The sequence below is a fragment of the Felis catus genome, chromosome C2 (assembly GCF_018350175.1).
Source record: "Felis catus isolate Fca126 chromosome C2, F.catus_Fca126_mat1.0, whole genome shotgun sequence".
Taxonomy (NCBI): Eukaryota; Metazoa; Chordata; class Mammalia; order Carnivora; family Felidae; genus Felis; species Felis catus.
The window spans coordinates 147989130-148003373 of record NC_058376.1 but is presented as its reverse complement, the minus strand read 5'-3'; the positions used below and the strand labels follow the sequence as shown (position 1 = coordinate 148003373).

Below are 14244 nucleotides of genomic sequence, written 5' to 3'. Positions count from 1 at the left end.
GGAAGCATTTCAACAGATTCTGCAGGTAAGGCTGTGGGCAGCTGCATTCGGCACCTGGGTAATACAAGGTAATGCTAAATATTAACACCTAAGAAGATTAGTGGAGCTTGCAGGAGGAGAGTCTCACTGGGTTAAAGGTCATTTGCTCACAAATCTCCTCAGTTCAAGGGAACCTCAAACAGTACTTGTAGCGGGGGCCTCACAGTTAAAGTGACCTCCTGTGGGGTATGAGTTCTGCACGGTGGTAACCAGTTACGGGAACTGGGCCTAAAGGCTCTTGTCTTGTATAGGGGAGAGTGGATGACCATGCCCTTTGGAGAGAACAAGGGATTACTAGGCAGAGGAAATTAGTAAAAGAGACAGAGTAAATATGAAATAGAGTGAAGAGGCCAGTAAATGAAAAGTAACTCAAGATGGAAGAGAGAGAAGAAACTCTTCACTCTCAGAACCATACAATAATATCTATATTTTCACTGAGATCTATTTTATTTTATTTTATTTTATTTTATTTTGAGATTTAAATAACATTGGCTCCAACTTCTGGATTCTTGGAGAACTAAAGCCCTCCCCAAGGTGTCTTCAGATTACCAGGAGCTCATTTTCTCATGGGTCCATCAGGTTTGCAGTTTGCACATCCTGTTTTCAAAAATAACGAATGGGTTTTTATTTCTCTCCTAATTTTTATTTTATTTTTTTTTTAATGTTTAATTTTACTCTTTATTCTTGAAAGAGAGAGAGAGAGCACAAGTGAGGGAAGGGCAGAGAGAGAGAGGGAGACACAGAATCCAAAGCAGGCTTCAGGCTCCGAGCCGTCAGCACAGAGCCCGACACAGGGCTCAAACGCACGAACCGTGAGATCGTGACCTGAGCCAAAGTCAGATACTTAACCGACTGAGCCACCCAGGCGCCCCTCTCTCCTAATTTTTAAAATGTGAACATTCTATAATTCAGTCATAGCCTTTACTTCCAGGTGACTTCCTCACTGGGTCTCAATTCCCTCTTAAACAACAAACTCTTATTCCAGAAGGCAGTTAGCTTTTCTTCATTCTTTCTGTCTAGATAACATCCAAGGACAAATCCCATTGGCACAAGTATATGTACCCAGTGGTCACAAGCAATGTGAGTGACGTTTGTCATGAGTGCTGCAGCCTTGGTGCCAAAAACGACCCCACGGCCAGTCTGCACATCTTTCTACCGCTCAATTCCCTTCTATGAAACACCATGCAGTGACTGCATCTAGCACAATACTTAATTATGTTATTCGGTGCACAAAGTGATTCTGCCTGGGTGGAATTATATGCTAATTCTTTTATAGATGCGGAAAGATATGATGGCTCTAAGAGGTTAAGAAATTAGGCCAAGGACCATAGCAATATTTTTCTAGATATGTCTCCTCAGGCAAGGGATACAAAGACAAAATAAACTGGCATTAACAAACGCCAACAGACACATGAAAAGCCGCTCAGTATCACTCATCATCAAAGAAATACAAATCAAAACCACATGAGGTATCACGTTACACCTGTCAGAGAAGCTAGGCTCGAAAAGACAAGAAATAACAAGGGTTGGTAAGGAATGGAGAGAAAGAAATCCTCATGCACTGTGGTAGGAATATAATTTGGTGCAGTCACTGTGGAAGACAGTATGGAGGTTCCTCAAAAAATTAAAAAACAGAAATACCGTATGATCCGCTAATTCCATTACTGAGTCTTTTACCCAAAGAAAACAAAAGCACTAATTCAAAAAGATGTATACACTCCTATGTTTACTGAGGCATTATTTACAATCGCCAAGACATGGAAGCAGCCCAAGTGTCCACCCACAGATGAATGAATGGGTAAAGGAGACGTGGTACACACACACACACACATACACACACACACAGGAATATTAAAAAGAATGAAATCTTGCCATTTGTGACAACATGGATGGACCTAAGTGAAATAAGTCAGAGAAAGACAAATACCATACGATTTCACTTATATATAAAATCTGAAAGACAAAGCAAACGAACAAACAAAGCAGAAACAGACCCATAAATAGAGAAAACAAACTGGTGGTTGCCAGAGCGGAGACAGGTGGGAAGATGGGCAAAAAGGGGTGACGGGAAAGGGAGGTACAGGCTTCCAGTTATAAAATGAACAAGTCAAGGGGTGCCTGGGTGGCTCCGTTGGTTGAGTGTCCGACTTCGCCTCAGGTCATGATCTCACGGTTCATGAGTTAGAACCCTGTGTCAGGCTCTGTGCTGACAGCTTAGAGCCTGGAGCCTGCTTCAGATTCCGTGTCTCCCTCTCTCTCTGCTCCTCCCCTGCTCGCACTCTGTCTCTCTTTCTCAAAACAAATAAACATTAAAAACAATTTTTTGAAAGATTAAGTCAAGAGGATGAAATAGGGAATATAGTATATTGTAAGTATTGTGTATATTGTGTATTGTATAGTATATTGTATAGTGTATATTGTATAGAATATTGTAATATTCTGTACTGTGGTATATTCTATATTGTGTAATATTCTATATTGTGGTATAGTGTGGTATGGAGCTACACTTGTGTGAGCATAGTATAACATATAGAGTTCTCAAACCACTATACTGGATACCTGAAACTACTATACTAATGTGTTTTAACTATACTTCAAAAAAATAAGTATAAAATAAACAAAATGTTCTGTGGTTAATTTTGAGAATTGTGCTTGCTCGTATTAAGCTCCTTTGGAAGACCTGCTTATCGACTCAACTGCCTATAGATCAAATATTGATCTGTTTCCTGGATTCTGAAGATGGATGGTACAGGCCTGCACTGTTTGGGTTTACAATAGTTAACCTAAAAGCTTTTCTAAAGGTAGCCTTAGAAATTATTGAGTGGTAAATATCAAGAGCCCTTTAACCATGGAAACGTTTTCATACCTACTATCGTGTGTGAGTGTGTTTGTGTGTACATCATTTGATATTTGTTACAATGCCTCTGTATTTCAAAATCCAAGAGAGGGGCTAATGCTAAAAAAAGTATAGTGGTAAAATAGAAAAAAATGCATAATGATGATGTTGGTTTTATTTCTGTATGTATATTAATGTGATGAGTCCTAGGAGAGGGGAGGAGGGGAAACTTGTCTTCTATGTCAACTTGAAGCAACTGGACTTGGTTTATTTTATAATTTATAATATTAAGGAGTAATGCTCATTTGCCTTTACACTTAATGTTTACATTTAATAAATGTTTTCCACTCCAAAATAAAAAAAAAGAAAGAGGGGGCACCTGGGTGGCTTAGTCAGTTAAGCCTCTGGCTTCAGCTCAGGTCATGATCTTGTACTCTGTGAGTTCGAGCCCCATGTCGGGCTCTGTGCTGAGAGCTCAGAGCCTGGAGCCTGCTTCAGATTCTGTGTCTCCTTCTCTCTCTGCCCCTCTGCCTCTTGTTCTCTCTCTCTCTCTCTCTCTCTCTCTCTCTCTCTCTCTCTCAAAAATAAATAAACCTTAAAAAAATTTTTTTTAAAAAGAAAAAAAGAAAGAAAGAAAGAAAGAAAGAGAAAGAAAGAAAGAGAAAGAAAGAAAGAAAGAAAGAAAGAAACAAAGAAATCAGGCCAAGGAAATACAGTTAGCAAGTCAAGGAGCCAGGATTTGAATTCCATCTGACTCAGTGGTAATCTGTTACATTGGTGGCCCCCGTGACCCATGCCTCCTGGTGGAGGCATCTGGACCCACGGAGGAATGTGGACTGGGTCTGTGGCTTGCTTTAGGCAACAGAATGCAGGTAGAGTTTTAGGCCCAAGTTCCTGGGAGCCCGGAGCGGCCTTGCAAGAAGGATGGCTACGCCCCTGGCGAGACCATGTGGGGAGGGAAAAGCTCTGAGACCACATGGAGAAGCCAGGCCCCCAGCGGCCGAGTTAAGCTGAAGCCCCAGGCATACGATCACAATCAAACCATTCCCATCAACGCCCACCTGCCTTGCCGGGGATCCCAACTGAGGCATCAGACACGATGGACATTACGCCTCAGCAGACGTCATGTGCAGCAGAGATGACAGGGCTTTGCCTTGTCCAAATTCCTGACCAACAGAATTGTGCAAAATGATAAAAATGGTTATTTTAAGTCGCTAAGTTTTTGATTAGCTTGTTATGTAGCAATAGCTAATCAAGACACAATTCTGTCCTGTGGTCGAGGAGACAGAGACAGAGATGAACTCATGAAGTCCTTGAACAACACAGAAAAATGGGCAGGGAAAGAGCAGGTAAAATGCAGTTGTCTGGGCTGAAGAGGAAAAAAAGACAAAGGGTATAATTACGCAGACTTCTAAGTAAGGGAAACAAGAAGTAACAGAATCTTTAGGTCACATACCTTTGCCAGGCAGCATTTCTGCCCAGAGCAATTCTCACAATAGTTAATGCAAGGAAAATAAAAAGGCAAGATTCAGAACTGTCTATTTGCAACAAGAAGGTAGTAGACCAAAATGTTCGCAGCAGCTTTGTCTGGGTGATGATACCACAAAAAAAGCCTTGATGAGTTAGTTTTTTGCTCTCTTCCAGTTCTTCAATATTGTCTACAATGATAGTTCTTAGTTTTTTCAAAATTTTCATGTCAGAGATTAAAAAAAAAGTACATGGGTTTAAAAAATCTCCCCAACAAGTGCCTCAGAAAAGCACTAACCATCCATCCCCCATTTCCTCTCCCTATCTTGTACCCCGAAGGCAACCCCTTTAACTGTTTCTATTTTTAGTACTTTGAGTGGTTAGGTCCACATCCTTAAATAATGTGCCTATACTTCTGTTACTTGGTTTATTAACCTGAGGCATCCATTGGTTCCCTGCTGCAAAAGTCTTACTATTTCATTCAACAAGTATTTAAACACCTACTATGTGCTGGCACCATTCAAGTACCAGTGACAAGGAAGAGAGTAATAAAGAGAGGGTTCCTGCCCTTTTATGGCACATATTCTAGTAAAGGGAGATGGCTGGTCAAAAGCAAAGAAATAATATCCAGTAATAAAAAGTACTATGGAGAAAACCACATGAGGCAGAATGGTTGAGTACATTTTCCAAAAACTGGCCACAACAATGTTTTCCATCCCACATGCTCATCTAGACTTAACACTCACTTATCAAGAAGTAGTATATAGTTTCCGTACCTTCAAATTTGGCTGGATTAGTGACTTGCTTGTAATCAGTAGAAAATAGTAAAAGCAGTGCTGTGTGATTTCCGAGTCTAGGTCATAAAAAGTGATAAAGTTTCCTCAGTTTGCTGGAATACTCTTGAAACTTTCAGCCTCCATGGAAGGAATCCAGCTACCCTGAAAGTGACATGCTGTGAGGAAGCTCAAACTAGCCCACAAAACAAAACCACATGGAGAGACCCTGAAACTGTAAGAAGAGAGAGATGCCCAGCCAGCTCCCAAGTGTTCCAGCCCCTCGCCTATCCCCCTTCACCTTTATCTGACAGCTGAGTCTTGAATGGTGAAAGAACCAGCCTTGCAAAGGTCAGGAGGCAAAACAGTACATGCAGAGGAACAGCAAGTAAAAAAAGACCTGAGTTAAGAAAGAAGTCACTGCGGGCACCTGGCTGGCTCAGTCAGTGGCAAATGCAACTCCTGATCTTGCAGTCATGAGTTCAAGCCCCTCCTGATCTTGCAGTCATGAGTTCAAGCCCCACGTTGGGCATAGAGCTTACTTTAAAAAAAAGTAATAAAAAGAATGAGAGCTATTGGTTAGAATCAAAAAGACAAGAAATAACAAGTGTTGGTAAAGATGAGAAAAAGAATCCTCATGCAATACTGGAGAGAATGCAAACTGGGGCAGCCACTGTGGAAAACAGTATGGCATTTCCTCAAAAAATTAAAAATAGAATTAACATATGATCCAGTAATTCCACTCCTGGGTATTTACCCAAAGAAAACAAAAATACTAATTCGATAGGTACATGCACCCCTATGTTTACAGCTGCATTATCTACAATAGCCAAACTATGAAAAGAGCCTAAGTGTCCATCCAGTGATGAATGGATAAAGAAGACGTGGTGTGTGTGTGTGTGTGTGTGTGTGTGTGTGTGTGTGTGTGTGTGAGTTCCATTAATAGTAGTGGAATAGTACTCAGCCATAAAAAAGGAATGAAACCTTGCCATTTACAATGACACGGATGGAGCTAGAGAGTATAATGCTAAGTGAAATAAATCAGTCAGAAAAAGACAAATGCCAGATGATTTCACTCACATGTAGAACTTAAGAAACAAAACAAACAAACAAAGAAAAAAGAGACCAAAAGAAACCACTATTAACTACAGAGAAAAAACTGATGGTTGCCAGAGGGGAAGGTAGGGTGGAGGGGATTGCTTAAATAGGTGAAGGGGGGGGGGGGGAGGCCTGCGTGGCTCAGTCGGTTAAGCGTCCGACTTTGGCTCAGGTCATGATCTTCCAGTTCATGAGTTCAAGCCCCAAATCAGGCTCTCTGCTGTCAGCATGGAGCCCACTTTGGATCCTCTGTCTCCCTCTCTCTCTCTGCCCCTCTCCTGCTCATTCCCTCTCTCTCTATCTCTCTCTCTCTCAAAAATAAAATAAGCATTAAAAAATAATAAAATAAATAGGTCAAGGGGATTAAGAGTAAACTTACTGTGATGAGCATTGAGTAATGTATAGAATTATTGAATTATTATATTGTACACCTGAAACTAATATAACACTATTTGAAGTATACTTCAAAAAAGAAAAACAAGGAATGAGATCCACACCAAAAGACAAATAGAAGAATTTTCACAGCAACTTTTTCACAATGGCCAAACTAGAAACTAAACAGGATATACTCTGGTATAATCATACAATGGAATACCACACCGCAATAAAAAGAATAAACTGATGCATGTAGCAACATAAATGAATCTCATATTGAATAGAGGACAAACACAAGAGTACATACTCTATGTTTTCATGTATTTGAGGTTCAAGGATAGGAAAAACAGATGAATGGTGACAGAAATCAGAAGAGAGGCTATTTCTGGGGAGTCGATTGGAAAGAAGCATGAGGGAACTTCCTGGGGGTGCTGGCAATGTTCTCTATCTCAATCTGGGTAATGACTGCAACACACATATAAAAATTCACCAACTGTTCACTTAAGATTAGTGCACTTCATACACACCACTGTATTTTATATTTCAATTAAAAAAAATTCAACTTCTTATGCTAGAAGAACAGAAACATGTAGTGTTCATTTAGTTCAGCTTTTCTACCTCTTCCTCATCACTGGTTTCCTTTGCAACTTTAAATAATATACTTAAATCTCTGGTTTCTGTTCCATCGACTTCTGCCAATGGCTCTTGCTTCTACCAAGTAAAATGAACATATTAGGGCTACTGTGCTTACTCTCCCTTCTTCTTCAGTGCCTCTTTCTCATCCCACTTGTTTTCAGCTGTCCTTTACATTCCTTAGAGCAATAAGAGTTACGTTCTGTCTGTAACCATAATGAAGTCTTCTGGGTTTTAAGTTATTCCTAAATGTTGAAATCCAAGAAACAAAGTTTACATTATTGTGATGATGTACATATCATTCCTGGTTGAGTCAAGTGGGATGGACAGAAAGACATGTCCTTGATAACAGGGCCAATGCCATGCCCTCTTTATAATTTGAAAAAGAATATTCTTAGCATCTAAGTCGAATCAATTCTCTTTTATTTCTGTATCAGTTAGCTACTGCTGCATAATAAATCACCCTTAAACTTAATCCTTTAAAAACAAAAATGATCTATTATTTCTTATGAGACTATAGATCAGCTGAGTGGTTCTGCCCATCTGACTGGGCTTGGATGATGTCTCATGGACTCACTCCCATGGTTGTGTTTGGCTGCTGGATTAGGCTAGGACAGATTGGTCTAGAATTGCCTTGGCTTTGATGACTTAGTGTTTCTCATATCCTTCTAACAGGTGAACCCGTGTTTGTACTCATGGTGGTGGCAGGGCTTCAAGAGAGAGAGCTGAAACATGAAAGTACCTTTTCACGTTTCCTTCTTGGATCATTTGCCACTGTGCTCTTAGCTAAATCAAGTCCTATGACCCAGAGCTGGGGTGTTGGTAGGGAGGCTACAGAAAGTATGGATATAGGACAGCCCTTAACTGGGCCATTAATGCAAGTCACTAAGTCTGCTACACTTATATTATCAATGCCTCAAAATTATACCACGTTTTCCTTTGCTTCACTAGTATATTTATTTTCTAGTGTTTCTAATTGGTTCTTTTTTTTGCTATTGAAAGAAGAAACATATGTTTTCTTCACTACATGACTATTATTATTGACCTTCTTATTCCTTTTTTCTATTGTTTGAAAATTTTTCCATGCTTCCTAAAAACATTCTTGTGAAAGCCCACTGAGTTTTTGATCTAATGTGAACTGATTGTGTTTAGGTTGGTTGAGCAGTTGATATGCTAGTTTGTTTTTACAGCATGCCTGGGGGATTCCACTGTGTCATATATATCACATCTTCTTTCTGCAGAAAGGATACATGAGGGGTGAAATTTCTAAGCCCTTTCATGTCAGATAATAAGTTTGATGACTTAATCTTGTTCCTTTATTGATGACCTGCTATTTCTTAACCTCCATGATGTTCTAAGTTTCACTTTAGTACCTCTAGACTTGCTTCTTTTTAAAACACGTTATAGCAAGAACTCAGAAGTCTCTTTCAAACCAAGGACTTATATCTTTGTAGAAAACGTTGTCCATATTTCTTTTTTTTTTTTTTTTAAAGGCAGACTGCCACGTGCAGCGCCTCATTTGGATGTGTCTGGAGTCTTGGAAGCTTGACTACCCTACGTTCTCCTACAAATGGACCTTGAGAGCTTGTTTGGAGGTTCTAGCAGGGGAGCGCAGCTACTCGTATACCCTTGACCGAAGAACGGTCCTCCTCTATCGGGGAAGGTCGTCCTCTTCGACCGAGCGCGCAGCTTCGGGAGGGACGCACATGGAGCGGTGAGGGAGGAAGGGGACACCCGCCTAGCCAGCCAGATCAGCCGAATCAACCCTGGCGATCAATGGGGTGACAGATGTCGCAGCCAGATCGCCCTCACATCCAACGTTGTCCATATTTCTTTAACAAATTCCTTCCAGTGGTTTCCAAATTCTCTCTTCACTGACCTCCTATTATTTAGAGGTTAAACCTCATAGAGTAGTTTTCTACGTTTATTATCTCTCCTATTTTCCATTTCTTTGATTTTGTTCCATTTCCTAGGTGATTTCCTTTTTTCCCCTAAGTTCTCTATTGATTTTTTTATAACTGCCATTATGCTTCCAAAGATTTTTCTTGTGCTCCTAACTGTTCCCATGCCCCTCCCCCCCACAGGTTCTTGTTTTATAAATGTAATAGCTTCTCAAATCTCTTTGAAGTCATTTAAGGTTTTTTGTTTGTTTATTTGATCATGCTTCTTTCTGTTCTCTGATTTATATCCATTTCCTCTGGGATTATTGTTCTTTTGACTTCGTCTTTCTTTTCCATTATTCAAATTTTTAAAATATTTTTTATAGTCATTTGTTAACTGTACATACCTAAGAATAAGGGGGGATGGATTTTTTAAGATAGTTGATACCGATTTCCTCTGCTAGTGTATGTTTTTGTCTCTTTCTTTTGACCTCTTCCTCAGCTGAGAGTTCTGTTTAAGTGGCCAGGGCTTATTTCTTAGCAGACTTTGCTTTAGAATGAACAATAAGGGAGAAGGTTTGAGGTTATAAGATCCAAAGATCCCAGAATGGGGAAGGCTTCATTCCTAGAGCCCTCTAGGTAGTAAACTTTCTTTAGAGAGTCTGTGGTAGATTGTTAACAGTATGGTTCCCAATGAATCACATCTCCCTCTATCCCTGCCCCTTTAACAATGGCTTTGCAGCATCCTCATCAAAAGTTGAAGTCTATTTCTCATCTCTTAAATCTGGTCTGGCCTGTGACTTGCTTTGGCTAATGGGATGCAACAGAAGTAACATTATGCAAGTTCTGGAGCCTTGGTCTCAAGAGGCCTTGCAGCTTCCACCTTCCTGGTATTAGAATGTTCCCACCATAATGTGAGAAGGCCTGAGCTGGATAACTGAGTGATGAGACACCATGTGGAGAGGCACTCAGATGACAGCCATAACTAAGGCCCTGGCCACCTCAGACTCTCCAGACCTAACAGAGCTGCCAAATGACTACAGCTGCATACATGACTCTAGGCAAGAGCCTGGCCAACCCATAAAGTTGTGAGAAATAATTATTTTTTTTTTAATTTTCAGCCACTAAAATCTGTAGTGGTTTGTTATGCAGCCATGATGGCTGATACAGAGCTTTTAAATTTTTTTGTTTTTGTTTTTGTCTGGATTGCCTGTGTTCTACATGTGTGAGGTAGATGCTAAGTGAAGATTTAATTGGCTCAGTTATTCTGAAAACATAAATTCAACTAACACGTTTTCTATCCTTCTCTTTCTAGCCCTCACACCAAACATCTTATAAGCCTTGGTAAGTCAGAGATTGCTGGCCACCTGACCCAACAGCCATTCTTTCCTCCCTACTTAGTAACACAACTCTGATTTTAGCAATGCATCCAGCTAAGACAGTATATTTCTAAACCTTGGAGCCAGGGGCTGCCACATGAAAAAGGATCTAAGTGGAAGAGTTCTGTAGGATTTCCAGTCTACTTAAATGGAATTAACCTGCTAGGCAGGGTCTCTTTTTGCTCTTCTATTCTTCCTTCTTTGTGTTGCCCAGAATGTGGAAGTAATGGCTGGAGCTGGAGCTGCCACTTTGGACTATGAGATGACTTTGAGGATGAAAGTTATGCACAAAGGGTAGTAGGGCTGAAGAGGAGACTGAATCTCTGATGACACAGTGGAGCTGCCCTTTCAGCTATGCACTGCCTACCTCCACAGATTTCTTTTACATGAGAGAAGAATCAGCTTCTCTCTTGTTTAAGGTACTGCTAATTACTTATGCCCCCCTCCACACACACACACCCTGCTTTATGTACTGAACCTAATCCTAACTATAATAATTTGGTTTCTGCCTGTCAGCCTGGGATCTTCCTCCACTGCATCCATCAGCCATGTGTATCTGGGGCTGCTTCTTTCTATTTTTAGAAGGTCCATTGGGCTTTAAAGTATCTTCCATGTATCACCTTAATAGGTTCAATCTTTCCTCTATCTTTCTGAAATAATAATTTTCAAAAAGTTATAATAATGGTTTTAACATCCTTGTCTGATAATTCTAACATCTGTATCAGTTTGTATCTACTCCACTGAGGTTTCCCTTTTTGGGATTTCCTACAATTAATTCTGAAAGGGCCCTATTATGTCTTAGGTTGGGCTCCCCTAGAAACAGACACTGATATAAGGACTTGAGTTGGGGGTGATGCCAGAACCAGGAGGGGAGTAAGAAAGTAAGGCAGGGAGGGGAAGTAAACCAGTACAGGGTGTGATAAGAGCAGGTTATTGTCATGGGCTTTTGGGACCCACTCGCACTGGTGAGATGGTATAGAACAAAAATGTCCTCTCCAGGGGCAAGGGAACAGGGATATTTAATTTTTTTAATGTTTATTTATTTTTGACAGAGAGAGACAGAGCATGAGCAGAAGATGGGCAGAGACAGAGAGAGACACAGAATCCGAAGCAGGCCCCAGGCTCTGAGCTGTCAGCACAGAGCCCGACACGGGGCTCGAACTTACAGACTGCGAGATCATGACCTGAGCCAAAGTCGGACACTCAACCGACTGAGCCACCCAGGCGCCCCTAATTTTTTTTTAATGTTTATTTATTTTTGAGAGAGAGAGAGAGAGAGAGAGAGAGAGAGAGAGAGAGAGAGACAGAATGTGAGTGGGCGAGGGGCCAAGAGACAGGGAGACACAGAATCTGAAGCAGGCTCCAGGCTCCGAGCTGACAGCACAAAGCCTGATGTGGGGCTCAAACCCACGAACTGCGAGATCATTACCTGAGCTGAAGTTGGATGCTTAACCAGTTGAGCCACCCAGGCACCTGGGGAACAGGGTTATTTAAACACTGACTCCCATTGGTCATTGGTTGAGGGTTGCTGGCCCATCTGTCCAGATGGGCCTGAGCAAGGCTCCTTTAGCCTGTGAAAGCCCTCAGGCAAAACTTCTCAGGTGCTTGCAGTAGGAAGTGGTTGACATATCTGGGAATGGTGCGTGCTGAGGGAATATGAGCAGGACTCTGACAATGTCTGCAAAATACATTATACCTGGAACCCCAGTCTCCATTCAAAAAACAGGGAAAAGAACTACCTGCCCTCTCGAAAGTGCTTTGCCTTTCCTAGTGTGAGTTTCATTGACTTGCTCTGATTCAATGGACTGTGTTCCTTCTAGTTTATTTTTATTCCTAGGCACTTCACCAAACCTGTGGCTCTTCCAAATGTAGGAAGAGATATTTTATCCTATTATGTGTAGTCAGCTGATGGGGAAGGAGGTGCTCTTTCAAGCTCCAAAGCAGCAGAAGAACATAGCCTCCCTCCTGGCTGGGCAACCAGCCGTCTAGCCATTCCATTTTCTGTGTCATGATGTAATTTAATTTCTAAAAACAACCCACGTCTGGAGCCTGGTGGCCTGGCCAAATCGGGCAAATCTTTGCAACTCAGTTTCCTTATCTGAAAAACAACAAAGAGGGCGTGGGAGGAGGTTATCTTGAGGGTTTCTGCAAGCTCAGGGACTCTGATCTGTATGCTGGCAGCTAAAGACAGTCATCTTCGTATGTCACAGATTTCCACCAGGGACTGCTGGTAGGAGGCTTCCCCTTAACCCTGTCCCCAGACTTCTGGTCTCATTCCCTTTTAACTCTGTAATCCCACACCTGAGAGCACATTCTAATGAAATACCCAGAGGTCACGTGGTCAGCACGGACGGGCTTACCACAAAGTCATAGAAGAATGGCCAAATGGTTTATGGCATATCCAGGTGATGGAATACAATTCAGGTAACAGAAACATTTTGAAGAACTGTCAGTGACATACAGAATCACACAGCACATGATACACTATATGAAAAACAGACACCAAATCATATATGTAGAAGGATCCCACTGGTTCCAATATATGATTATATTATAAAAGATAGGGATTGTATTTATATAGGTTTATCTATTTTGTTTACATATTTGTAAAAGATTGGAACATGGACTTACAGTTGATCTCTTTACATTTTCCTGTATTTTCTAAGTTTTTTACAATTACCAGAAGTATGTATTACTTTTATGAACAAAAAGAAAAGAAAAGCGTTTTCTCTTTTCAGAAGAATTAGAGCATACTTGAGCCTTCTTATTTGTCTGCAAGAGCTCTAATATGGGCAGTGGCACTCTGCTGGGCGTCTTTAACTCACTGGACTTAATTGTCATGGTCATCGCCGGTAGTTAACATTGCTACCTGCATTGTCTACATACAGATAATGGAGTCTGATACCCTGTTCTTTCCTGTGTCTTGCAAATGCTGCTGTCTCAGTTTTCAGCAGAGTGTCAACGGCGTCATCTTCTGCCCAGACTTGTGCTGACTCTACAGGGAGAGGGTGACCTCATTTATTCTGGGTACAGTTATAGAAGGGGGTTGGAATTGCAAATGGTGAAGGCTTCAATTCCAATTTGCTTACGTGCCACGGCCTACAGCTACAGCTACATTTTCTGCTACTTTTCCTTAAAGGCAAACAGATTCTGCAAGGCAAAAATGTGTCTTTCAAAAGACCACGCTGCATATTTTAAATATGAAACACACAGCTCATTTATGGATCTGACTTTGACTTTTGTAGCAGTGGCTGTCAGTACCCCACCCCTATGTTCTTTGCCTCCCTGGAGGACTGCCCATGTCTCCCTGTTGGAGGACATCCTCTGACCTTGGAAGTGGGTGTTGTTGGTCCACTCTTGGACAGGCCAGAAGTGTAAGAGTGCTAATTCCCTGGAACAACCCTGAGACACTGAGGGATAAGAATTGGTGTATAAATATCCAAACTCCCCCTCACTGGGACAGTTTGGAGGCACATCCCACCCAGCACACTCTCAGAGAGGCCTGGGTGGATTAAGCCCTAATTGCTGACAACAGAAATCTGCTGTTTAATATCTGCCTTATTGGCTCTCCACCCTTCCCTCTTCCCTTATCCATTTCCTCACTATGATCCTGAATAAACTACTTGCATCAAAATCCTTGCCTTGGGGTCTGCTTTTGGGAGAATCCAAACTAAGGACAACTCACATTTTGTGTACCTGACAATGCTCCAGGCCATTTGGAAAAAAAAGGACATCCTCTTTTTTGGTGGAATTAAGGATATTAT

The 14244-nt window shown here is 41.3% G+C and overlaps 1 protein-coding gene across 1 annotated transcript; it reads right to left on the bottom strand.

Annotated features, from left to right (window-relative positions):
- Positions 1-813: 813 nt before the first annotated feature.
- LOC123380058 (NADH dehydrogenase [ubiquinone] 1 beta subcomplex subunit 1-like) lies at positions 814-13327 on the bottom strand. The gene is made up of 2 exons (XM_045037335.1): positions 13235-13327; positions 814-1191 (listed from the first exon to the last, which is right to left on the bottom strand). Exons 1-2 carry the CDS (start codon positions 13325-13327, stop codon positions 961-963), a joined length of 324 nt encoding a protein of 107 aa, XP_044893270.1. The 3' UTR covers positions 814-960.
- Between the last annotated feature and the right edge of the window lie 917 nt (positions 13328-14244).

Excerpts from the sequence above, each read along its gene's own strand:
- LOC123380058 (XM_045037335.1), bottom strand. The coding sequence starts at position 13,327 with ATGACCATGACAATTAAGTCCAGTGAGTTAAAGACGCCCAGCAGAGTG. Across the intron at positions 1,192-13,234 it reads AGACAAATAAGAAGGCTCAA|AAAGATGTGCAGACTGGCCG; the intron begins GTATGCTCTAAT and ends ATTGAGCGGTAG.